Source organism: Lagopus leucura, unplaced genomic scaffold (genome assembly GCF_019238085.1).
Source record: "Lagopus leucura isolate 7727_CA_CO unplaced genomic scaffold, USGS_WTPT01 Super-Scaffold_100027, whole genome shotgun sequence".
NCBI lineage: Eukaryota > Metazoa > Chordata > Aves > Galliformes > Phasianidae > Lagopus > Lagopus leucura.
The window spans coordinates 5,917,555-5,944,774 of NW_024962278.1; the positions used below are offsets into that span (position 1 = coordinate 5,917,555).

The window sequence follows — 27,220 nt, forward strand, 5'->3', positions numbered from 1 at the left end:
CTAAAAGAAAAGTCAGTGGAAGTGAGGAAGAGCAGAACTGCTCTATTTGATTAGCTACCTCAAAGGCTTATTATGTACATTACAAACAGATAAAACAGAGCACATTTTCCTATTGATTATCCATGTAAGCAGTTGCAAAAAAATCAGTAATATAATTGGGAGAAAAGATAACAGACTGGCATATAGCTGTGGTAATCACTGCATTCACTCTTTGAAGATATTTTCTTAGCAATACTGAAGTTCTGAATTAATGCTTTCTAAGCTAGGTTGAATTTCAGACTTCTGCACTGGAAGGAAAGTTGCTCTGAGCCCAGCAGATAACCTGTTTTTATCCTGATACTTGAGATCAGACCAATTTACTTTAGATTACCTGTTACAAAGGCTATTAACAGTTGTAAATGTATCAGCATTTTTAATTATTTAAATATGGTAGTAAAATATTTGCCTCAGGTAAAATGTGCTGCAGTAGGTTTTATAGTTTCTAGATAAATCAATTTCATCTTGCAGATGATGACTTTCATTTGGGACATGCTGCTTTTTTCATTGATTTCAGACTTACATCTTCAATAATGCTAACAAAAAGGTGAAATTTCTGTGACTGCAATTTCTGTGAAGTTCACTGGTTACGGGAATAAGTGAACAATGCAACTTTAAAGTTAAGCCAGTACTTAATTAAAATCAGCAACAAGTGTGTCATTGTGAATGATTAAGAAGTAGAAAAAAAATGTTTCAGACAAGTATCTTACTAGAAATGTGTACTCTAATTGGAATATTACTAAAATTATGGATATTTGAGGGAAAAAAACAACAACAACAACAAAAAACAACATAGATTGTAACTGAGTATAAATTGAACCTAACTTCATGCTTCTGCATCCAAGATGACAGAACAGAGGAATACAAGAGCACCAGTTCACATCAAAATTACATAAACGTACTAATAATAGTCTTGCTTTTCTCTATGGCTTCATTTAGTTATAAACCAGTCAGATAAACGTGGTGGCCATTAGGATGAGTAAAGGCTAATCTATGGATTTGTGACCTTTCTCTCTTAACACTTTTCCCATTCACTTAGTGTTTTCAGCACCCTTGTTTGTCTTCCACGTTGCCATTTTGCTGTATTTCACACTGCCATGTTTTATCAGGCAAATGGGAGCACGTGGCTTGGCTGCTTCTGGGCTATATGTGCTGACTAGCTGGTTAGCATGCAGGAGCCTAAGTAGCCAGCAAGCTTTGAAAATGATGAAGGGACAGACTTCAAAAAGGTCTTCACCTGAGAGGAGGCCCTAGTGTGGGTCCCTTCCCTCTAATTGGCCGCCAATTTTCATAACATGAAATTGATTATCTTTCTTAATTTATCTTTTCAGTGTTGCAGACATCAATGAAGAGGTTCAAAGGCTAATAAGAAGAGAATGAGAAAGGAATCTGACAGATGGACAGATGTGTAAGCCTCAGTTCTTTAAAATACCACAGTAAAGATTAATGCAAGTTAATGAGCCATATGTTGTTCACAAACTCAGATATATATCCACATCTTTTATCTATAACCAAAGGTGAAAACAGTTCTGTGTAATGTATTGGAATAAGGACTGTTACTTATTGAGAATTTTGCATGTGCAGGCTAAATGACATCTATTTTTATACCTAGATTTCATCCTGTGTTTCCCAGAAATTATTGCACACTGTCCAATATGTATGAACTCTATTGGTGCCTTTGGTGCTTTTAAAATGTTTTGCTTATTTTCAGCTGGCTGACACAAATATTTCTAAACAAGCAGGAGAACAGAGTAAAAAATTTCTGTGCACTTTAAGCACAGAAAGCAGAGTTAATGATGTTTTGATTACTGTGCATTCAGAGAGAAATTTTTCTCCCATTTCATAGGCAAACCAATAATTACACATCCCAAGAGAATAATGAGTTGTTTGCATATAGATGTATACAAACAAAATAGTAAGTAACGGATAGAGAGACCTTAAGAAGATCAATAATTTCTGTGTGTAATGTTAGCTGAGCAGATGGCTCCGGTGAGCCTATAATGTAAAAATTTCTTCCCATTTTCTCTGGATCCTTTGGTGATTTTCCTTCATACTTAACGTAGTTGCCAAATACTATGCATAGATCTTCTAGAACTTTCAGGACAAGTATAAGGAGAAGGTATTTGGCTAAAAACAAATATGTCTGCACAAGTAAGGATATCTGGAATGATAACAACAGACTACAAAATACTGTAGTCTTGTTGTCTGTGAATCCTACACAACGATGATTTAGGCGTTTGACAGTGGGGTCTAATACACACTACCTGGGTGAAGCTAAGCTGAAAGATGTCTGCAAATGTATACTAGGACATGGTAAAAGGGCTCAGGGCATCCTGAACCGCTGTCCAAAGGCTTTACTTGTTGTATGCTTCAGGAAAGTATCTGCAAGCATGTCAGATCTGCAGTCGAGATATATCTGCTGAGGGTAAGCACTTTCAGCTGTTCTTTGGTAGATTTTGGATCAGTGCATTCTAATCTAGTTTAAAAAGAAAGAAAAAGGAAGAGAAAAATCCATAATGCCAGTTAGCATAACATTCTGTAAGAGACTTTTCTCAGCACTTTGGGAAGTGCCTTAAATCTAGAGAAAAAGATATGGTGGAAAATGGTATAGAAGCCGTGCTTCAACAGTACCTAAAGCTGGGACTTCAAGATGCAATGTGCCAGGAATAACGTGCCATAACGTTATGCAGAGACATCTGAAAGGAAGGAGTATTGTTCTTTGCCCTCAGCAATGTCTCTGCAGATTACATCATGGGTTTATGAATGGTAGATCCTGTCTGACAAACCTGATTTTATTCCATGACAAGGTGACCTGCTTAGTGGATGAGGGTAAGGCTGTTGGTGTGGTCTATCTGGACATCAATAAGGCCTCTGACACTGTCCCCAACATCCTCGTGGAGAAGCTGGCTGCCCATGGTTTGGATGGCCGTACGCTCTGCTGGGTGAAACACTGGCTGGATGGGCAGGCAAAAAGAGTTGTGGTCAATGGAGTAAATTCAGTTGGCTGCCAGTCATGAGTGGAGTCCGCCAGGGCTCGGTACGGGGACTGCTTCTATTTAACATCTTCATTAATGATCTTGATGAGGGGACTGAGTGCACCCTCAGTAAGTTTGCAGATGACACTAATCTGGGAGGGAGCATCGAGCTGCCTGAGGGGAGAAGGATGCTACAGAGGGACCTGGATAGACTGGATCAATGGGCCAAGGCAAACTGCATGAGTTTCAATAGGGCCAAGTGTTGGGTCCTGCATTTTGGTCACAGCAACCCCAGGCAACCCTACAGGCTTGGGAAAGAGTGGCTGGAAAGCTGCCTGATGGAAAGGGACCTTGGTGTGATGATGGACAGTTGGCTGAATATGAGCCAGCAGTGTGCCCAGGTGGCCAAGCAGGCCAATGGCATCCTGGCTTGTATCAGGAATGGAGTGGTGAGCAGGACTATGGAAGTCATCCTGCCCCTGTACTTGGCATTGGTGAGGCCTCACCTTGAGTTCTGTATTCAATTTTGGGCACCTCAGTACAGAAAGGACATGGAGGTGCTGGAGCAGGTCCAAAGAAGGGCAACAAGGCTCATAATGGACTTGGAGAATATGGCCTATGAGGAGAGACTGAAGGAACTGGGGATGGTCAGTCTGGGGAAAAGGAGGCTAAGGGGAGACCTTATTGCTCTCTTTCAATATCTGAAAGGTGCTTACAGCGAGAGTGGGGCTGGTCTTTTCTCACTGGTGACAGGTGACAGGACAAGGGGAAATGGCCTCAAGTTGCACCACGGTAAGTTTAGGTTGGATTTTAGGAAAAACTTCTTTACAAAAGGGGTTGTTAAGCACTGGAATAGGCTCCCCAGGGAGGTAGTTGAGTCACCATCCCCGGATGTGTTTAAAATCTGTTTGGATGTAGTGCTCAGGGACATGATTTAATGGAGGGTTGTTAGTTAGGGTAGTATGGTTAGGTCATGGTTGGACTCAGTGGTTTTTGAGGTCTTTTCCAACCTGAGTGATTCCACGATTCTATGATTATACAGCCAGGAGATGAAACATCAAAGCAATTGTTAAGGTTGGAATTCTGCTAGCTTAGTTCCCTGACCACTGTGTTACTTCTTCATGTGTTTTTCCTGGTTTCGTGAATCATGACTTACCTTTTGCACTATAGCATGCTTCTCTAGAAAGGCAGCTAGTACTCCTTCCAGATCCAAAACAGTCTCAGTGGATAGAAACATTGTTAAGCTTCATTAAAGTTGCTAAAACCTATATGATGCATCTTTGTATCAGCTGCAGCTGACATATTTCCTTTTCAGTGCTTCAGGACGAAATTGACATTTCATTGTATCATCCTCATAGTGCCCTGTTCTGCCCAATGAAATATGTTAGCTGTAGCATTGAAACTTGGTTTGGAAAAAAGTTAAGAGTAGCTGTTGTAGAGTGCATTGAAGGAGAATCCATTTTATTCTCATGGGAATGAGTGGGCTTGTTCGTAGTCACTAACAGGAATAAGCAGCTGTTGGTATACCAATAGTTTCATACCATAGCTCTTGTGTTGTGCAATTTTATGCTAATTTGTATCAGGTGAAAGTCAAGCACAGTGACTGAGAGCAGGGAGAACATTTGTTCAATATAAAGTTGCTATTTTTACATTTCCAGAGTAGAGCTGCACTTCATAATATTAATGTCCCCTCTTCTCTTCCTGCTGCATTTGGAAAGATAATAGAAAACTGCATTTCCAAAGACTAAGGAATGTATAATGCTCTGGAGTTTTAGTCTCATTCAGTGAGATTGATTTTACCATAACTCTTTTCAAAAATAAGAAGCACTTTCATGATAGCTGAGCACATTGAAGCCTAATGGGTTTAATTTATGTGCAGCTGGGCTGTAACAATATTCTGTGAGCCATTACAGCTGTGCCTCTCAACTGAATGGCTTGTACAAGCCTCTAGTTAGTGATTAAGCTCCAAACAGCAGCTTAACCTGGAGAAATTCTCAGTGTTTTATGAACAACTTCTGTGCTAAACAGTTGTAACTTCTCTTTGGGGGTAAATCTATTTGCCCACAAAATGGGTTCATGAGCAGGTTGGTTATTAGTCAGAAAAAAAAAACATGCATGATGGACTGTATTTTCATCTGATAGACTGCCATGGTGTTCCAATTGCCATTTCACTAAATTATGGATGTTCTACTTGTCGAATGAATTTTAGCTGTACTAAAAATTTGGCTGATATGGGTTTGTCCCATAGTGTTTGATGGCAGTGCCCAGACCCAAGTAATTTTTCCTTTGAAGGACAACACTACAACAGGTGTGTAGTGGAAATGCTAAGTCACGGCCTGAAGCAGTGATTGAGCACCTGGTGGGAAGGCAGGGCCAACACAAGGGAGCTCAGATGCATGCAGTACAGCTGAATGACTGGAAGGGGTGAAGCCAGAATCCACCCCTTCCCAGACCTCATTTAAGGGTTGGCAGTGGAATTGAGGAGATCTCTGCTTGTCTGAGGTCTTCTGAAGGTGAGCAGCTCTTTTTCCTTTATTTCTTTATCTGTGGCTGCTGTATTTGGGCTTGTTCTTGTTTGCTGTAGCCTAAGACTTTGGCACCCTGCTGTTGTCATCCTATTACAGCATTATATGGTGAAAGATTGAGAAATAGATGAAGGTGATTTCTGTGGTCTCATCAGTGGTCTCATTTGCTTTGGTAGTCACAGAGGATTCCTGTATTAAAAATAAAGACATTCAAGCTGGATTTATTCTTCAGAAGTCAGGTGCCCTTGCGAGGGTATCATATTTTAGGCTACTGTGTGTCTTTCTCAACTGTAATCCTTGTAGTCCTTGAAGGATCAGATATATGTATTTTTTTCTTTGTTTTAACAATCAGTGTGGTTGTTGCCTGTGTGTTTGCTGAAGCTGTGGCTGGAGATGAATTAAGCTCTGCATATGATCACGACTCTTCCAAAGAAAATATCCCATAATTTAAACATATTTTAAAGCAACATAAGGAATCCATCATGCACTTATTTCTGTTATGCCATGTGGGCTTTCTAATTTTAAAATTTAATTGGGAAGTTAAGAAGAATGAGGCATAATTTGTTAAAATGATATCTGAAGTACATACCAGGTGCTGCCCAAACTAATTCTCACTTCTTTCTGTTATCCTGCTTTGTTGTGCTGAAGTGTGCAGTTTATTGCTTCTTCTGTCTGATGCTAGGGAGACATCAGATGATCCTCTAGGGTGTAGCCTAATGACCATGCTAAGGAAAAAATGGGTCTGATGGTGCTGTCTGTCTTAAAAAGGACAAAATAAATCAGTTTTGATTGCCTATTGTTATTTCCAACTCCTAGTTTTCCAACTTCAACATTCATTCAGCATAAATAAGCCTTTTTTCCTTGTATCAGAGATGTCCAAAGCAGAGCTTCTTTTTCTTTCCTGTTTTCTTGCCAAGGCAGCATAACACAGTCATGTCCCAAGAAGGTTATGGCACTTTACATGCTTGCCAGACTTAAGCTTGAGGAAATGAAGCACTGCAGGGTAGAGAATCCACGAATCTTGAGCCGTGTGTGTTTTGCATGCAGTTCAGATGTGCCTCTCCTGCTAAAAAGATATGTGATGTGAAGATCAGCAGTGCTCTGGCTCTAGCAGGGATGGATGAGTCCATTCTGCTGTAGCAGCAGAGCCTAGTAGCCTTCATAGCACAGATCTTTTGGGGTAAAAATATGGGTGTCTGTCTGTGCAACACCTTCATACCTGCTCTCTCTAAGGCTTTATTGAACGCTTGTCTTGGGACTTCTGGCACTCTGAGGGTTTTGGCCTCAACAGGGCATGGGCTGATATGATGTTATTGGAAATCTTTTCTTCCTGATCTGTTACATTGTTTAGAGAAAGCTGTTTTTTCAGTACTAAAATCTTCTTTTTCTTTTTTGGAGAATTTAAAGAAAGCAGTTTACCTTGTAAACAGATTATATATATAACATCATATATAAAAAATGTGTAGAGATTACAAATACTGGTAGGTGACCCCAGTATGGGATAAAAGGCTATCTGATGTCATAGATAATTATAGAATTGTGTTGAGGCCCTTAAATAGTGATCAGAGATCTCAGTCTTGCTAGAATTAGATTCTAATAAAAAGAATTGTTAGTCTCTGAGAGCTATGTAGTTAAAGGCTTTAGTGTAGTGAAGTGCTATTTTTTTCTGAAACCCACTAGCATCACATAGAAACTGTAAAACGTGGATAAAGTTGCTTCAATTTTCTCTGCATAAGTCACACGTGACTCAAAATCTGGCTGACTTGTGCTGTTCATTAGTTAAAGAAATTCATTTCCAGCTAAACTTTACAAAATCCAGAAGTGTTTCACAAGTTTCTGTCGATTTCCTCCAAAAAACTATAGCGAAAGTTTGAAAATGTAGTTGTCTGCCATTTGTAGGCTCAAAAATGGTAAATTGATATTAGTATATCACAAGTAGGTAAAATACTATTTATGGCAATATGAGCAATAAGTGTAAATCCATTTTATAATGCTTATACATTTTAGAAGCATTGTCCTCCTAAGAGAAAATTACAGCCTTCCTCACAATCAAAATGGAACTCTTCAAATAGATTTGCCTTCCCTGCAGTGGGACCAGAGTGGACTCGCAGTGTACTTACGTAGTTCTCACAATCCCATCTGACCACGGGAAGATCTTGGAATGTGACTTTCCTATCTTTGCTGATACTGAACTGGGAGATGTTTCATCTGACCACAAGCTGCATCCATTGCTATTGTCTTAATCTGGGAATACGTATTTAAGGAAACAAAAGGAAATGGTTCTCCATTGGGACCTAATGTTTTAAATTGTCCCTAAGTGTTTTTAGTACGTCTCTTTGTGGCTTGTTCTCTGTTTCAAGCTATACAAAAGCATTGCTAAAATTCTTAAGAAGAAAAAGGAAGGAGTGAATTCCTGTTTTCACACTTTATACCACTTCGAATAAAAGAAAAATCAGTCATTAATTTAATGATTCACCCTTAGTTGCAAGAGATGAGATTTCCAAACATGAGCTAAAATGTCCTTGAAGATATTCTCCAGAACTAAGTTACATACTTTGTGTGGGAGCTGCTGAATAAAGGCCTGAACCTCTGACTGAGCACTGAGTCAGCCATGGGAGCACAGGTGAAGGCAATTCTCCTGTGCTGCTGGAAGGGCTGGAGCCTGACTGCACCTCTCCTCGACTCATTTAAGAGCCGACCACCAATGGGGAAGGATCTCTTCTGGAGATCCCTCCTCTGGAGTTTTGCAGCGAGCCCAGGACGCTTTCTATCTATTTTCTTTTTGTTATTATAATCTGCTCTGCCAAACTCTCTTGTTTATTTCATAATTATCACATCTTTATATTCATTGACTATACGCTTTGTTACTGAGCTTAAAACTATCGATGGCAGTGAAATTCTATCACTACTGCGTTGTTTTAATACTTTCTCTTTTTATCTAACTGGCAAAGTAAAAAAACAACTCCATAAGAGCAGTACTATTTTCAAAGCGTGCAGAAACAACCAAGGGCTCAGCATTTTTGTCTTTAAGCTGGCTTTTGGTCCTCCAGCGGTCAGTGCTCTTTCCTGCTCTGTTCTCAGCGCTGTTTATGAGGGATTTGGAGGAATTTATGAGTGTTGTTTTTATAAATAAGATCTTCTGGTAGCCTGTGTATTTTTCAGGACATTTTACTGATGTGCTGAAACGTGGACTGTGAGCTCTCATCATTGCTGCTATTTTCAAACTTTTGAAATAGAACATGGTAAAGTCTAGAGGAATTCACAACTGTTGATAATAAGGGAATCATGGCAAGTAAGCAACTGCAGAGTGTCAAGAACATCCTAGGAGTTATAACTCTAAACTTAACCGCTGTGTTTTATTTTAAAATGGATGCTGTGAGGAGGGAACTTGGTTGGATTCCAGCTCCATAGTAATAGGTGCGAGTGCTTAAATTGTTGCGAAATTACTTTAATCTTTGACATTGTTTTCCATTTCTAAAGTGCTAATGTACAGTGAAGTACAGCAACAATCAGAATTTTGCAGGCAAAATCAGCAGCAGCTAGTGCTCTGGAGAGGTACAAACAACGCTGTACAACTGCATTGCTCACTTCCACTCTCAGGTATCCAAACATGTGGCTAACACACGTGTGCGCACAAACTTTCATACACGTTTCCCTTGCCCTCCCCCATATTTATACATTCTTTCTATATACATGTGTGTTTGGCTGTTCTACAGCACTACCATGATAGCTGAATACTTGGCTGTGTACTTCCCTGGGTTTATCCAGCTACTTCTCTGCACTCTGTATTTGTTTCAGTAGCATCTTTAGCAACTTATTAGGAACATGGCTAGCCTCTAGATTTTGCCATTCTTGTGATGATAATCTGCCTGTTCCTCGCTGGCTTCCTTCTAGTGCCATATTGAGAACTGTGCAGTGGTCCATGTCTTCCCCTGGGATAAATATCAGAGGTTGGTGTATGAAGAGAGCAGAATCTGTGCAGACTGATTAGAATCCTTTCATTCCAGCACGATGCTTGTACTACAGTCAGTTCTACCATTCATTGTGTCACATATGTCCTCGTGGTCCCCATTGCTGGAGGCTTGGCTGCTAGCAGCAATGTGTCCATTGCGCTCTGTTAGGAGATTGAAGGTGAAGAATTGGCATGGGTCCTTTTGACTGCTGCCTTCTTGTAAGGGGCTCAGGAAAGAGCTGGGGTTTTTCCATTCCTGGAATGTACACATTTCCATATGCGGGTGAGTGATTTTGCTCAGGTAGCCAGGGCTGGGAGATGCTGAAGATAATGTCCTCTGACTGCCACTTAAGAAACTCCCACTGTCTTCCAGAGAGTCCTTCCGAGGGTGTTCAAAGGAGCACCGATTCCAGTTCCTGTAGCTGTAGGCCCACCACCCCAACTGCTTTCGACGGTGGCACTGGCATTTTAGAATCTGTATGAAAGCTCTCTTGAACTCTTTGCTTGAGCAAGGGTAGATGATTGGATTCAAGCAGCTGTTAAAGTAGCCAAGCCAAAAAATCACCTTGAAGACTATTTCAGGGGGTTTCAGAGCTGAGAACAGGGATCCTGTTCAGAAGAAACAAGCAGGCATTATTTGAGATAATTGATTTACCTGGTAAAGGTAAATATCCTGTCAGATCAGTGTTAGAATCTGGTTGCTGAAAATCCTTAACACGTGCTGCTTTCAGTGTTGGTCTTCTGACAATAAGGTGTTATTTATATTATTTTTAAAGCTAATGAGGAACTGCTTTATCCACCACACAAAAGATATGGAAGCACATATTTAGTGTAGAATTAATATGAAGTTGCTGTATGTATGTCTGTTGAACAAACTTGCTGTATACCAGTGAAAGATCAAACACCCATTATCAAAGCTACTACACACATGGAATAAGGTCATGCCTTCTTCAAAGAGCTATTAAATGTCACCTGCAGAAAAGGATCTAAATATTTCCAGGCTTTTCAGAAGGAGAGTATTCAGACATGCTTTATCGCTTATATTATATTCTTTTTCAGCCTATAAATATTACCCAGTTTAGCTAGATTATTGGTAGGCTACAAACCTCTTGAAACCAGAATTAAATTTGGTAGGTGACGTATCCCAGTCATAACAAATGGTGTAAACGAAAGAAAGATTCTTTTATGCATACTTCCTGTTTTGTTCACAACTAAAAAATGTCTCTTCAGAGGACGCCCAGATGAAAAACTTGTACTGGGAAATAAATTTTGTGTATTTTGTATCATTAAAAAGATGGAATTATCAATTAAATTTAGTAAACTAATCTCCATAAAAGAATGCTTTTTTTTTTTTTTTTTTTTTTAAAGCAGACCTTCAACAGTTTTCCAGCTGGGAAAACACCTTTGTGTCTGGCTAAAGTAATCAAAGAACAGAGGTTCACAGGGCATCCTGCTTTCAAGAACTAGAATTAGATTTTCAGTTCTTTCTGTGAGAGATGACACTCAAACTGGAGTGACACATTCCTGAGAAGAGGACCTTTTACACTGAAATGATTTAGATTCCCTGGGCTGTGAAAGCAGCTGAGTCAGTTGTGGCTGTCAGGATGCCGTGGTGGGGAGGGCTGTGATTCTAGGCGTGTTTCCCATCTCATGGCAATGTAGAGGCCATGGCTTGGGCCTCTAAACTATGAAAAGCATTTCTCAGTGACTTGGTTAAAAAGCTCTTATGTGTCACAGCAGATACTGTTTATGTAGAAGACAATTCTGGCGTAGCTGACTGTATGGATTTGGGTCTCCTCAGCTCACAAGGAAGTCAGAAGGAGTTACGTGCACATTGTTTATCAGGTGGCTGCTGTCCTCCTCTGTCACTGTGTCCATTGGTACCTGATCTGGCTCAGAAGAGAAAATCAGGTACTAAAATGGCATCAGCTCTCTTTATCCCCCTCACCTGGCTAACAGAAACCAGGAGAGATCCTACGAATTCAGAATAATAGTTCTTCATTTTCCCCTTTGCTGTGTACTTGTATGCTGCTGGTTAAAATTAGCTCTGTTTTCTGGAGCTTTCTTAAAAAATGAATTACTTTTTTTTTTTTTTAAAGCCCAGTAAATCTCATGAAGTGTCTGAAGAGCTTCCATTTTTCTTCTATGTGTAAATCTTGATTGGACAGTGGTGAGTTTTTCCAGACCAGTTTGCTTGTTGTTATCTTATACTGTAATAACTAAAAATCTGTAGGAAATTGCTCCACCAGATTTTAATAATTTTAGACATAGTAAATGCTGTGGTTTGGCTTTCAAAGATATAAAATATTAAGAAAGTTTGCTGACAAATTCTGTGAAATTCCCTAAGGACAAATAAAATAAGCTATAGAGATGAAAACTCTGAACCAATGCAGATAAATGAGTTGTGATTGTTTAATCTTACACGTGAACCAAATAAAACCACATACTGTAAAGACTAAGAGACCAAGCTGTTGGTGGAAGGGGTGGAAGGAGTAAAAAGCTGAGTGCTGAAAAATGGCTGATCTTTAAACTGCTGAGAGGAATATGTGTTCCTTAAAGAAAAAAAAAAAAAAGGTAAGGAGCTTACAACTATCTTCTACAATAACCTGTTTTTCAAATGTCATTTGAAAAAAAAAAAATGACAGCAGATTATTTTCAGCAGCTGCAGCAAGCATTTCCAAAGGTCTTTTGTATTAAAGGGCAGCAACACAAAAGAGTGGAGAATTCCTCCATAATAACCCTGACTGACAGAGGCACCTTGTATTCAAGATTCTAGAAAAATTGCTGAGCCCCGATTGATCATTTAGAAGTGATCATGACCCAAGCTGAGTCATTAGCAGATAAAATTTGGGGATACATCAGTTTGGAAAGCTGTGTGGTGGTGTTATTTTTAAATAAGTATCAGCATTTAGTTACAATAGTAGGAAAGTTCTGGAGTTAAGAAACTTGGGAACAAATTTCATGAAGCTAACGATCATGAAACACTACTTAATTCTTCACTTTTTCCTAGTTCTGCAAACAGCACAGTGGAAATTTGTTCACTTAAGTCACAAAGAAACCATTAAGTTTTGATAAGCAGGTGAGGAAGAAGTGTGCTCTTCTGAACAAGGGGCATTTGATTAAAAAAATAACATTGACTTATACACTGTTTTGTTAATTTATCTTATTTCAATCTGGCGTGTTAAAACTGGTTAGAATTCTTAACTCTTCTACACTTCCTCGTGTATGTGTACAAATTCAGGTATATGCACTGCTCTGAAGGCAGATGAATTTCATCTATGAATTTTGCCTGTGGTACAATGCACTACTATGTCCTAGTGTTTGGTGGGGATTTTTATCACCAAAATCAGGTAGACAGTGATTTCAGGAAGGCCCAGCAGTAAGAGGTTACTGCAATCCATGTGGGTGTAAGTTCCTGGATGGGACCATGTTCTACTTGCTGTCGGATGGCACTTCTCATCTGTCAGTCATCCTGACTACAGCATCCTCTTGATTTTACCAATGAACAATCTCAGCTGGAGGAAAGTAAAAGCAGTCAGCTGGTGGATGTGGGCTCAGTAGTTTTCTCTATGGAAAAATTGTTTGTTCTACCAGGAGTGGAACTGGAACATGCCAGTGAGATCTGGCATGACTCAACCTGTAGAACACACAGTGAATTCAAAAAGTGTTTTTGGTGGGTTCTACTGCCTTTCTACCTTCCCAAAGAAAAATCAGAATTCAAGAATATTTTCTGAAATTAACAGAAATTAATTGATCCATATGATAAAATGCATTACTGGCACTGTGTGGGTTATATTCAATGGCTACATGAACTCAGCAGAACCGCACCCATGAAGTGATCCATTTGTAATGAAGAGGGCCACCAGTGGAACATATAGAGTCATTTGAAGACAATAGTTTTGTAGTACATCGCGGAGAATAAAAAGAGCTGAAAGGATGCCCAGCAGTTAGTCTTCAATATTAAAATAATCTGAAAGAGGAAGTAAATGAAATTGAAAGTTTTCCATGTCCACTGTGGCTAATATAGGAAGCACAGTGATTTGAACTGCAGCAAGATAAACTGGGAGGTGCTTTCAGACTATCAATGCAGGAAGATGCTGGAACATCCCACTTAAGAAAGGTATAGAATTTCAATGCTGAAGACTCTTAAAAATGGAGTAGACATACATCTACTGATCTAGGTATAGCTGATCCAGCCTTTGGGTTGAAGGATGCCCTGTGTGACTTTTTCAGATACCTTCTGGTCCTACTTTCTCTGATTGTCTCTGCAGACTATAACTTTGCTCATCAGGAAAACCTCATGGTTTAAATTTTTGGCAAGCCAGCAAAGTTTTGCATTTTCTGTACTGGAATCTCACTGACACTGTAATCTTCTATACTGTCAGTAAATATATCCACTATTTAGGTTGAGGATTAACTGTCAGAAAAATGGAATGTCTGGCTGATACTTCTTTGGGCACTTATTCTCTTCAGGTTTTTAGAAAGTTTCTGAGTTTTTGAATTCAGTTCCTTCTTGCTGGGTTTCCTTTCCTACATAGAGAGAGGATGCACTAAGTCATCCAGAAGGTGGTATAGTTGGAAGTGGCTGTATATGCCGTGTACTTGTAAGTAGTTCAATTTGGTTACTATTATACAAAGCTCCTCTGCCTTTTGTAATATAAAGAGATGAAAAATATTTTGAATAACTTGTGTATTTTTAAGATTACTCTTCCTTACATTGTTCCTGTGATTAACAACATCTTTTATTTAACTGCACACATGCTTTTACCTTGTAATTAACCTGTCAGAAGCAAACAACTGTGGACTATTTTGGTACCTTGATAAAATAGGAAAGCTAAATAGACACATTCTATAAACATCAAATTCATATTTCCTTCTCTAACCTCCAACTATTTTCCCATCACAGTCTGATAAACAGATTAAGTATTTCCCTGTACTGTTTTAGATTGCTTTTCAAAATGGTTGGAAAATATTGCGCATGATTATCTCCTCAGTGATGTATTTGTGATGGCAGTAGCCAGAGTGACTCTTCTCTAAGTTACCTCCTTCCTGATGTTTCATGTTTAACAGCTTCACTCAAAAGGAATGTAAGTTTTCTATCCTCCTGTGCTAAACACTGTGATTTATTAAACATAGCACCACAATCTTACCTCTGATTGCACCTCTTACGCTAATAAAGTTTTTGCAAAGCTTTTGCCAGGCAGAAATACAGAACAGAAAATATTTTAACTCAATCAATCTGACCAGATTTTATTGTATTTTGGTCATTAATTTAACCAGCTGTGCTCAGCAGACTTGACAGAGCTATTCCGTTTGGGAATATACTGAGCGAAAGCAAACAGCATGGAAAGAAATTAAGTAGTATTTTGTTTAATAAAAGCTAATTTCATTTAGGGACTGACTGGGTCTTTATAATGAATGCTTTACTATGCTGAAAGTAAGTAAAGCACCCTCAATGAGATTAGGGAACATCATGAGAAACAATTTGGTGTATTAGTTGTCTTCACACATTCTGCAGAGCGTTGCTGTGCTATTGAAGTTCAGACCACTGGAGTCAGTGGGAGTACTTGAAAGTCTTTGTAAGGGTTCATAAAGGATTTAGTGTAGTTTGGAACAGTCTCTAAATTAACAGATTGAAGAGCAGGAGAATCTTCAAGACTGGTTTACTCACAATAGCCTTAATAAAGAAATGTCTTTCACTTAAACAAGATTTGATGTAGCCCTGTACAGAGGTGAAACACATACACGCATGTAAATACACATACACACTGCTTTCTCATATTCTTTCCTGCTCTGTTATTTTTCTTCCATCTAAGTATCTGCTCTGTTGCTACCTCTCTCCACTGATCTCTATATGTGTACAGAAAGGAGTGTGGGAAAGTTAGGACCTTCTATTTAAGGATCCTTAATGTAACATTTGGCAAGGTTATGTTGCAAGTGTAGTACACAGGACATGTTTTAGTTTCCACATTCATGTTATGGGAGAAAAATTAAACCAGGCAATGCAACCAACCAACCATTCATCCCCTCAAACTACACCCAGGAGAAAATCTGCTACTCCAGTTGTCAGGTGATCAAGTACTATAGTAATTATCTAGAGTTTAAGTCTTAAAAAGATTATGTAAGGTAATGTTCATGAGTTAATGAAAACTTTTGAAATTGCCTTTGATCTCTCTGTGCCACTGCACCCTGTGTGCCATTTCCAGCCACCTACAGGAAGTAAACGACTGTGGGTAATGATCAACAGTTGTTTGTGACGCCAGACAGCCATTTGTGAAATATCTGTTGGTTCTATTGTGCAGTTACGTTTGCTCTGTTCATCACTCATGCAAGAAATATATATACATATATTTATACTTGGGGCCAAAAGCCAAGAAGTTGCTAGAATTACAGAATTATTGCAGTGGGGAGGGATTTCATGTGGTCTCGTTTCCAATCTTGGTCTCAAAGGAGGTTCAACACTGCATTAGCTCCCCTGAAGCCATCCCTTCTCCAGGCTGGAAAAACCCCATTCCCTCAGGTTCCCCTCACCTAGCCTACTCAACCCTGTGATATCCTTGGTCACCTCCACTGGACTCCAGTTTATCATTGCCTTCCCTGTAAGACAGCTTCCTACGTGGTTGCACTGTTCCAGGCGTGGTTTAATGAGTGTTTAATAAAAGGACATTATCACTTCCCTCCATCTACTGGCTCTGTTCCTGTGATATACTCAATATGCTCCCACCTTGCATCTGATAGGGCTGTCTGAATATTTTTACATCCTGCATTAACATCTGTGTGAGTCATCTTTGTGGGGCAGAATATTCTGTGTCTGTTTTCAAGAATGCCATGCACTTATTATTTGTACCTAGCGGGAGCAAACTATTGAAGTATTTATATTAGACCAAAATTAATGACATTCTCTACCTATCCACCTTCTCTTTAGTATCTCACATGTTTTTCTTTTTCCACTGTGGCATGTTTGCTTTCCTGATATTTCCTTTCTTCTTCATTTTTAAATACTTAATTTTCCTCTCATGTCTCATTTAATTTTAAATTCTAGCTGCTACTCTTTTCTAATTGCTTTTTGTTGTGAAAATTGACTTTCTATTAATTAAGCATTCATTGTTAATTTATCTTTATCAATTAAGTCTATGAATTACTCAGAATTATCAACTATGTTCAGAATAAAGTATTTGATACTTAGATTAGATGATGGTTGAACATTTGGTGAAGAGCACTGTGAGGTTTTTAGAGTTAAGGAGAGAAAGTCTCTCTGAATAAGTTTTGGGTTATCAGGTGCTGTGTTTTCTATCAGTTAACAGAAACTCGTATTTCAAGAACTTCTCAATCTGGTTCCACTTAGGGTGGGGGCCAACCTGGGGTGAGTGCATGATCTTGTTTACTGGAATAAATACTGCATTTGTTGTTATTGAAACAGAATGATCTGAAGTTGTTTAGGTCCTGTGTGTGTATTAGTATTCTGTAACAGCAGATGAACTGCAGTAAAATACGTTGTGGAGCAATAATGCAGCAGGAAGAGAGCATCACTGATCATTATTTTAATCTTAAAGAAAAGCCATAAAGTTTGGAACTTTGAAAGTTTTGTTACAGAATTGGTTGAGGGGACCTTGGAAGACAAATGCATCCTTCCTTATTGAGAGAACAGCGTGCAGTCGTGTGGCTGGATTTAAATCTGAGTTTTTCAGTGTTTTCTGGAATGCAGAAAATTCCAGTGTCTTAAAAAGCACAGTAGTGGTGTAAAACATTGCAAAATGCAAATGATAACATGAATTCTGAAACTTGAGAAGCGGGAATTGGCTCAGGATATCATACCCTGTCCTTGAGAAGATGACTTTTGCAAAAATGATTATCGCTTCACTGTAAATTTGTTTTATGTTGAAAATCAGCCTTCCTATGAAAACCATCTTTTCCTGATGCAGTAGATGGCTGCAGTAGCCTGGCTGCGAACCACCACTGCTGCCCTGCAGTTCCTGCTGTGATTCCTGCTGTGCCAGACCTGCTACTAGCTGTTAGAGGTTGAATTACTGCCACTTCTTAATGAACAGGGAAAGCTGAAGTGCTGCATGTGGATAGCTAGTAAAATTCTCCTCATAAAAACAATAAGCTGTGTTTGACCACAGTTGTTATGAGCTTACAGAATGTGGGAAAGATTTTAGTCTTGTATTTAAGCTTTTTGTGGTCCTTTTTACCACTTGCTTAGCCAAGTCAGCATGCCAAGGTTTTAAAGCTAATTGGGTTTCTCAAGCTCCTGATTCCTTTCCTGCCAGCATTCAGTTTGTTTGCATTCCCTTGGATTTATTTAATATAGAAAAAAGAACCCCTGTTTACAAACAGCGGAGTACAAAACAGAGATATAAAATTAAGAGCTGATCAAGCTGGGAGAGCCTGCAGGCCTTCTAGGAGAAAGGATTAGGATAACAGCAGGGGGAATAAAAGATCCTGAGAAATAGGAATAGCATCCAAAAACAACAGAATAAAATTTATTAAAGAAAATGAAAGAGAAGAGATTTAAATTACTACCACAAGCCAGTGATGATGATGAGCATTTGTGCTCATTGAGGACATTGGTGTCTCTTTGAATTGCCTCAGGATGCGTATTAACCAAGTTCCTGAAGTCTTGCCCATCCAAGGCCTGATCCTAAGCAAACAAATTCTTAAGTAGGTAAATTAAAGTAGCGAACATACATGACTGCCAAATCTAATTTTAAAAAGTACCTTCCTCTAAGGAAATATGAACAAGAGAAAAGCCTCAGGAAGATATTTTCCTTGCTATCCTATAGACTGGGAAAGGCTACAGTTTCTATTTTCTTTTCCTGATTAAAACCCACAATTTCTCACCATCTGCACTGTCCATCTCTGATAAAGGATGGCTCATGTTTCAGGTGAACAAACCATTCCTACAAGACTTGCATTCACAGTGACTCAAATCTGACATACTATTGAAGGCTCCAAAAATAGAGTTTTATCTAGAGTGACCAAAATAAAATCAGATCTTTACTTCCCTTGAAGCTTTGTTGATGGAAATTGTAGTACATTAGGTAATGTAATCTTACAGTAGGTAAGAATCAGATCTTACTAAAACTCAGAGTTGTTGCATCTTCTTGTTTTACAAGCAACTGCAAAGGGAAGTAACTGTATTTGCATTTTTAAAAGAGCAGTGCTAATGTATTTAACCACACATTACTAACATGGGCACTCCTGGCATGCCAACATTGTCACCAGGAATGCAGATTTTATAAAATCATGCCTACAGATCCTGCTCTGGTCTGAAGTCCCCAGCTGCCCTTTGTACAGCCTCTTACAAAAGATGCTGTTGTTGCTCAAATCATGGAGAGCTGAAAAGTATTTTTAAAAACATAGGGTACAACAGACTATTGGCAAGTTGATATTTGTTGAAGGTATAGAAGAGTTAAGTAGGAACTTTCTCCAATCTAGAAAGAAAAAGATAAAGGAAATCTGTAGTTTAAAAAATAATAAATAAATGAACTGGCAGAGTGAAGATTCTTCGAGCCTTATCTACAGCTGTCCTATTGGCAAAAATTCTGAATGTCTTAAATAACAGAATATAGGTATTTAAGATATAGAAAATATACAAGATTTGGGGAAAAAAAGCCATCGAGCACACACAGAATTTTGACAGAAATTCTGTTTGTGCTTGTTTATAGATCTATCCCTTCTCAATTCACACTACTTGTGATGGCTTACACTGCGGAGAAAATTAACTTTTAAAAATTTAATTACATTTAACTTCTTTTTACACTGTGTTGCTCATGCATAAACACTGTAAAACCAAGGCCTGATTTAGGAAGAAACTCAGTACTCTAAAATTGATGGTAAGGACAGAAATAATATATTCTTGTTATTAAAAATTTGTCCAAAACAGATACAGAGTTTTGCAGCTGCTAACCAGAAAGAATATGAGCCAAGCTTATGTTTGTTTTGCAATGATTTAGCTGATCAGAGGTCTAGAAAAGCCACCCTGCGTCTGCTGACGTTTCATATGTTATACTTAACTATGTTCAATTACTGGGCATACTTTAGTGTCTTTTTCTCCCGTTCTCACTTTTCACCTATACCTGAGGCAATCTGTCTTGGGCATCACTGGTTAACAAAAGGATTCTAGCAGGGTATTGAATACAGCTACGAAGTTACCATATGAACTTCCGTTGTATTTTCTCCTTTGTTATTTAGACACTGATCGTTACTGCTTTTCAGTTTCTAGATGTCACTTGAAAGTCCATGAAAATAGCTCTAAATCTTGCTATGGGCTGTGGAGCAGAACTTCAGTGAGGATATGAAAGAAACATAAACATGCATTTTTATTCCTGACTATATTTCACAGACAGGTGCACTAAAGGACATACAGCTGGTGTCCTTAGAACTGTATGCAGAAGCATAACTTTATTCAGTGCTTTCGTAATGACTGCCAACCTGAACAGTGGCACATGTTTGGGGATTCCTAAGGCATGTGGTCCTTGTGTCTCCTGCTTTGTTGCATGCTGAAAGCTATGTTCCCTCTGGAACTACCAATTCTCTCCTGTTTTGGTTTCGATAATTTTGAGATTTCCTATTGCTGCCCACTGATTCAGTCCTGACTTTTTTTTTTCTCCTTGGAACTTTCTGATTCAGTGAAGGACTTTCATTGGAAGTAGTTTGTGCACCTGGAAACCAGAGTATCTTTTTTCTGCTGCTTCCATAGTGAGTCACTGTTGTAACCACAGCATTTTTTTTTTTCAAGGGGCAGACATGGTTTTATGGCAATAGTATCAGGATGTGGTCCATGCTCCTACATCACGGGTGATGATGTAACCTTGTATTTGAGAAGCCTTTCTTTTACACTTGAGGTGGGAGGATGCTGCCGTCCCTGAAGCTCAATGGGCTCCATGTGTTTCGGAGTTTTTTCTGCATATGCCTTGCATGTTTACTTTCCTAAGGCTGTACTCTTAAAATTTCTTTGTTCCTCTGACCTGCAAATCAAATCTGCAAAAGAAGTGCCCAATCCTTCAGAATTCGTAATTTTGGCTGCATTGATAAAACAGATTTTTTTTCTAAAATGTAGACTACTTGGCAGTTCTAGATTAATTGTTGAAATTGACCTTAGAGCTCATTTCCAACCTAAAGGATTCTATGATTAAATAACTGCTAATTGGGATCCTTTGGATGCAATTTACTTTTGCACAGAAGATTCAAATCAGGGCTTAAGGGAGGATATTCTAGTAGTAAAAAGAATCTAAATTAGTTCTCCATGTGTGGCAAAACATGCTGTAGCTGTACTGGCCAAGAAATGCTCATATCATATATTTAGTCTTACAGGACTTGCCTAAAAAGTAGGAGGAGCAGTTTTCTGCTGTCACCATTATAACTGAATGTGTTCCGAAGTTAGAGCTGCAAAGTGGGCAGAGGTACAGACTGCAACATGTACCATTAATTTCTCCTTGTTCTTTATGCCCATAACTCTACAGAGTAAGACTATTTAGAAAGCAGAAGGCAAGGCAAGACCAAAATGAGATGGAAGACAAACCAGGCTTGAAGCCTTGCAGAAAGCAGAACCCAGTAGTGGTGGCAGTGGTGGACCTAATGACTTGGAGTGTTTCCCATGGGAAACTTAGAGACCTAATTTGGTATTCTAGAGCAGAGATACAGAGGTTGGCCTGACGTAACATAAATCTATGTACTTTACATGAACAACATTTTATTTTAGGAATCATTTTGTATTGGCTGGCCAATTAGCATGCAGAAGACTTTTATGTTCTTTTTTACTACAGGGAGGTTTAAAGAACTTAATATACAAAGGTAGTCAAAACAGCTGTGTCTTTGTTCTGAGGCTCTTGGGATCTTATACCACTGCCAGTTAAGTTACAAGAAGTTTGCTTCTGAATTTAGTGGCTGGTATCACAAATTCTGTAGGAGCAGAGCGGTGGCTCTGAACTTGGGAGTGAAAAATGCTTTGCTGATCACTACTGGAGTCAAGCAATAGGCTGGGGAAGTTGGCATGCTTTGGAACAGTAGTGGAGATGGTAGGTTTGTGTGCAAACGTGTGTTGTGTGAGCTCTACAGCTGGGAGAAGACTGGCAAGCCCAGTCTGATGCCTCATTTAACAGAGATGAGACTAAAGTTTTATCTGGTTGCCAAGGGAAAACATGATCTGTCATTTTGGATGCATTTTTAAAATGAAATTATTGGCATAAAATTGGATCTTCCTTTATTTAAAGGAGGAAGTTTTAATGCATATAGCTGCAGGGCTCTGGTTTAGATTAATCACTTTTAGTTAACATCATTCAACAATGCATTTTTAGTGTAGCTCTGATCAAGAATGGATTTATATGAGGGGGAAGAAAAGAAAGATTTATTCTAAAAACATAAGATATTTACTCTTCATAGCTGAGTCACTGAATTTATAGTATGAGAAGTTGTCTCAAAGACACATCTTCATTTTGTTTTTTATGCGTCACCAGAAATAATTCTGAGCAGCAAGGTGAAAGTTTACAAAGCTGTGAAGCATATATAAATAAAGACTGTGGGGATATTCTGTTGCTCTGTTGCTGTCTGGAAGAAATATCTGGAATAAAAACCAATTTTATCACATTATTTACTATGAGAAGTTTTGCTGCATCATCAAGTGCTTCTTTGTGCTAATAGTTTTACAGTACTCAACACCTCATGGTGTCTGTGCTCTAATTTCTCTCTGGAGCTGTATACAGAGCTCTGTCAGAGAGCTTTCTTTGCAGAGCCTTGTGATTCTTGCTTGAAAATCACCCTTTGTTGTGGAATATTTATTCAAGCAATATCCTTGCTTTCAACACCACATCAGTTCCCAGCATTTATCTGCCATCTGATGCAATAATCCTTTGTCTGGGATATAAAAATGAATAGCTGTATATATTAATGTGCCACAACCAAACAATTATAATTTTGGCTGGGCAACTAGTAGAACATCTGAGAATGCTTTTGACATGAGGAGAACTCCTACATATAAGCAGATTTACTAGATTTACTAACTCCTAGTTTTGGAGTGTTGCAGAAACAAGGATTACTGACTTTTCAAATGTGTTGCAGCTGAATCATCAGAAGTCCAGAGCTACTCTGCTAACACCACTGTGCAGTCATTGCATTACTGAGTGAAACAAGGCACACATTTTAAAGATGCAGATGTGAATGTATGATTTAGATTGGTGTTTGTAGATATAAGGGCATGAAAAATACAGGCTGAGGAAGAAGCCTTTCACTACAGTGAAGGCAAATATCTAGTCTGGAATCAGAAGTAGAAGAGGTGTTGTAGTTTGCAGTTCTGCAACGATGGGTGAATAGATTGTGACTGGAGCAGTCCAGGCACCTGTTGAGTTTTGTAAATCATAGATACAGCTTGGATTTTACATTTGCCTATCACTAAAATGGATTCTGTATCACTGTGTGCTTTTCATAAGGGTTCTTAACTTTTCCTTTATGTTTGTAACTTCAAGACAAAAATGAAAAGATTTCTGTTATGAAAAATGCAGCACATAGCAAAGCTCCTTAGGAAGTTCTCCATTGCTGTACCCAGTATTCCCACTGGGAACGACTGAATTATGCAGGTTGAGAAAAGGTCTTTTCCCCACTTGCTTTTGTGAACAATGCTTAGTCATCCCTAGCAGCATTAATATACAGACACAAAGTGCATTAATGCACTGCTACAGACGTGAAAAGTACAAGACTCTGGAGTGTCCTGAGTAAATAAAAAAAAGGAGTGGGGCAAGGAATGAGAACTGCACTATTTGTCAGTAAAACAAAGGAAGTACCACCACCAAATGTTTAAATACATTTGGATGTTTTGTTGGATACTATGCATATCTTTTTTTTTTTTTTTTTTTTTTTACCCTCCTGCAATAGCAGTTCTTTTCCACTGCACTAGCAGTGCTGACATGCTTATTTTTTTCACCATTCTAGTATTAACTGTAACAACAGCAGCTCTGCCTGACCCACAGCTCTGTGAGGCACCAGGAGCTCACAGCTCTGAAGTGAGCGTGCTGAGATTCACTGGCACCCAAGCTGTGCTGGGTCAGAGCCCACAGCAGCAGGTCGCCTTTCAGCCTGCCAGGCACTGCTACCAATAGAGCTTGCTGGAGTGGCTGTCTTCTTCACTGATGGCTTGGGCACAAGTGAGATGAGAGATAAATGAGAGATAAAATAATACTGTGACAAGCTGTGAATTCTCCACTCATTTGTTATAATCAGTCACTCATTAAACCTCCCGGTAAAGACCAGGAATTTTGCAGTAATTTCCCAATGGGAAAACTGACTCCCTTCCAGAAAACTTAGTTGTTTGTCATATTAGTTATACCCTGTTACAAAATGGTTTTAATGGACTAGTTTGCATCTGTTTGCTTAATAGCACCAGTAGCAGTGCTAGTACTGGCTTCTGCTAGCTAAGCATGTGTTCTGTTGCATTCATGCTTGCTTTTTATTTCCAAAGTTCCTCCAATAATTCAGAATCAGAGGAGACATGACCTAGTAGATACGTATCCAGTGCTACTGCTGGTAATATATGGGGAAAATAAATTTCTATCCACTTAAGTATGTACTTCAGCAATGTTTGGAAACTTGTTCTATGTTGTGAACTTTCTTTCTTAAGAGATAGCATAGGACTTAAATTTTAGTAGCTAAGGAGAACTTTGCTCTCTATTTTTCTTCTGTTTGGAATTTGTAATAAGCTCAGCATTAGCTTTATGTAGATCATGAATTACGAAGACTTTTCAGCTTTAGACACACTAAGTTAGAGGCAACGGTGACTCTTCAATAGCTCCAGCAGATGTGCTGTGGTTGACATTCAGTGAAGATGCAATGTCATTTAGACTAGAAATTATAATCTCAAAACACTTCACCACGACCATGCTGTTAAACACAGTTTAATTTTTTACAGGTCTCTAAAAGTATTCACTCAATTAGAAATGTTTTGGTAGGGTCAGTAAGTAAACGTGAACACAGAATGTTGATAAAGGCTTTTCCTCCCTTTTTTTCTCCACCTCTCTGTATTTAGTCTGACAGTTTGTGTCTCAGAAGTGAATGTTGAACAGATATTTTTCAAAGCATAGTAATTCAATATTAACAGGTTTTGAAATGTTCCTCTTTAGAGCTGATGCTGATATTAAAGACAGTGTAAGCAGATTTCATAAGGATTTGAAATGCAGTGCACTGTTAAGGCCGAGTTGAATACTTTAATAATATTTTGAAGTGTAAGGTTGCTGTCACAAATGCACATGACGATCTCCTGGAATGCCTGAACGGAGACCTACTGAAACCAAAGGGAACAGTTTGGCAGAGAGAAGTGGGCTTCAAGGATTTATTTTTTGGGATTGGATCAATGAAATTTGAACTGAGAACCAGAACTCTCTCAGCTTCTTAAAGATCAGAAGGGTTTTGCACCTCATCATTTGGTTGGGCCCATTTTCACTTAAGACACTTTGTAATGTTTGAAGACTCTGTTTTATGGTCTGAACCTGCAGCAGTAACTGGAACAGAGAAAGTTTCAATGCTGAAACTAATTTTGTTTCTGTCTACAAAGGTTTTGTTAAAGCTTCCTATACAAGCTAATTCAGTCTAAACAAAACCCACGAGGGAGGATTTTATATGTAAACTGACAGCATTATCCCTTGATTTGACATCACTGAGGAGGGCTCAGATGGGCAGACTTCATGCAGGCTGCACACTTTGCAAGGCTGCCGCATGAGCCTTAGAAAAAGCCAACATTAGAAATAAATTACTTTTGCTTCCCACCCTTTTATCTGTTCACTGCAGTTCTCAAAATGGTTATGTACTTCTCATTCATCTGATTATTTTCTGTGGGATTTTTATAGTAAACAACTATGCTCTTCCTCTCCCTCCCCACATTCCCTTGATTACCAACTTACCTAGAGGCAGAACAATGAAGAAAGGTAGCCAGCACAAGATAAACATGCCAACCACAATTCCCAGCGTCTTGGCTGCCTTCTTTTCTCTAGAGAACTTTAAAAGTTTGAGAGCTAAGAAATTTCTGGGATTGTGACCCTTGGATTTGTTGCTGCTTAAGGTGTCCTCATGAATGTTCCTGTAATGGATCCGTAGCGTCAGCTCCTTGGAGTTGGACATTTCTTTCATAACCCCAGCTTCCAGATTTTTTGTAGTCCTTTTGGCCACTATGTAGACCCGACAGTACATGACGAGGATGACAATTAAAGGAATGTAAAATGACCCCAAGGAAGAAAACAAAGCGTAGAATGGTTCTTCAGTGATACGGCACACTTTCTCATCCTTGGGTGCTGGTTCTTTCCAGCCCAAAAGAGGTCCAATAGAAATTACCATGGAAAGGACCCAGACACCTAGGAGAGCTAGAATTGCTCTTCTTCTTGTTACCAAAGTTGGATACTGAAGAGAATAACGTACTCCTATATATCTATCTATGGAGATTGCACACAGACTTAAAATAGAAGCTGTACAGCAGAGCACATCAACTGCTGCCCAGATATCACAAAATATCCTCCCCAAAACCCAGTAGCCAAGGATTTCCAGTGTAGCAGAGAATGGAAGGACAGTAAAACTCAGCAACAAATCTGCTATTGCAAGGTTAATTATGAAATAGTTTGTAGGGATTCTTAAATGTCTATTGCAAGCAACAGAGAGAATTACCAAAATATTACCTATAATAGCAAAGAGTATAAAGGCACCTAGGATGAGCCCCACAGTTATCGCCCTACTGATATCCAAGGTAGGCAAATCCAGGTTGCTTGTTGTCTCATTGGAGCTGTTTGCAGAAAGATTGCTGCTATTTAATGCAGACACTTTCAAATATCCAAGTATTGATGAATTGGATTTCTCAGCAAGGTAGGCATTCATCTTAAAAGTAATTCTCCATAGCAGGTTATGATTGGATCCTGTGCACAACACGCAGATGGTTGAGTTCAGCAGAAAGTTCTCTCTCCACCCAAGAAGTTGCTGCAAAGCCCCCGCCAGGTTTGGATTGAGAACTCATCTCTCCAGCAAGCTGTTAGCTTTCAGCACGTAAAACTTGCACAGCGTGAAGTCCTCCAAAGCCTGTCGGAAATAACAGCCTGTTCAAACTCGCTTAATTTCTCACATCAACTCGTTTAAACAGAAATTAGCAGGCAGAGGTCTTGGCCGGATGTCGAAAGTAGCTGTTTTGACCATGACGGTCCCTGAAATAAAAGACAGCTTTACTGTCTTCCCTCGTGCATTTGTGGTTCGGTTGGAAGGATGCCCCCGTTAGCTGTTCTGACGTGCGTCTCCGAGGGGTTTGTCAGCAGTTCGGGGCTCTGCGGGAGCCGCTGCCTGCGCTCGCGGGCTGCGCTGCTGACATCACGGGGCGGCCCCGGCGCAGCGCTAGAGGGCAATGCGGTTCAAGATAAAGCTTCCACATCGGCGTCTGAACGCTCATAGAATGGAATGCATCGGTCTTAAAGCATTCGCAACGTAGAAATTTGGATTGAGAACCTTTAAAAAAGAAAATACAACCAGTTTTGTTATTTGAGGAAAATGCAGTCATGGTGAACAAATCAATTTCGGTACAGAATGATGTGGCACCCTTTGCCTTTCACTCACCAAAAAAAAAGGTCTTCGAGTTTATTTTGTGATCAAAGCAAATCTCATAATATTTCAGAGAACTAATCTTCTCCTGCTTTCTAAAGAGAAATAGGTTCCAAAAATAGGTTCTGTTCTATTCCTAGATTCAATATTTAATGATGGCATAGAAATGTACGTGG

General features: G+C 39.1%; 1 protein-coding gene across 1 annotated transcript; it reads right to left on the reverse strand.

Moving 5' to 3' along the window:
• Positions 1-8,963: 8,963 nt before the first annotated feature.
• Positions 8,964-26,834, reverse strand: ADRA1B (adrenoceptor alpha 1B). The gene is made up of 2 exons (XM_042880661.1): positions 25,376-26,834; positions 8,964-10,097 (listed from the first exon to the last, which is right to left on the reverse strand). Exons 1-2 carry the CDS (start codon positions 26,334-26,336, stop codon positions 9,535-9,537), a joined length of 1,524 nt encoding a protein of 507 aa, XP_042736595.1. The 5' UTR covers positions 26,337-26,834; the 3' UTR covers positions 8,964-9,534.
• Positions 26,835-27,220: the final 386 nt, after the last annotated feature.

Bases quoted from the DNA above. Each gene is read 5' to 3' on its own strand.
- ADRA1B (XM_042880661.1), bottom strand. From the start codon at position 26,336: ATGAATGCCTACCTTGCTGAGAAATCCAATTCATCAATACTTGGATAT. The intron at 10,098-25,375 runs GTAAGTTGGTAA...TCTTCTGAACAG, and splicing joins CTTCATTGTTCTGCCTCTAG to GATCCCTGTTCTCAGCTCTG.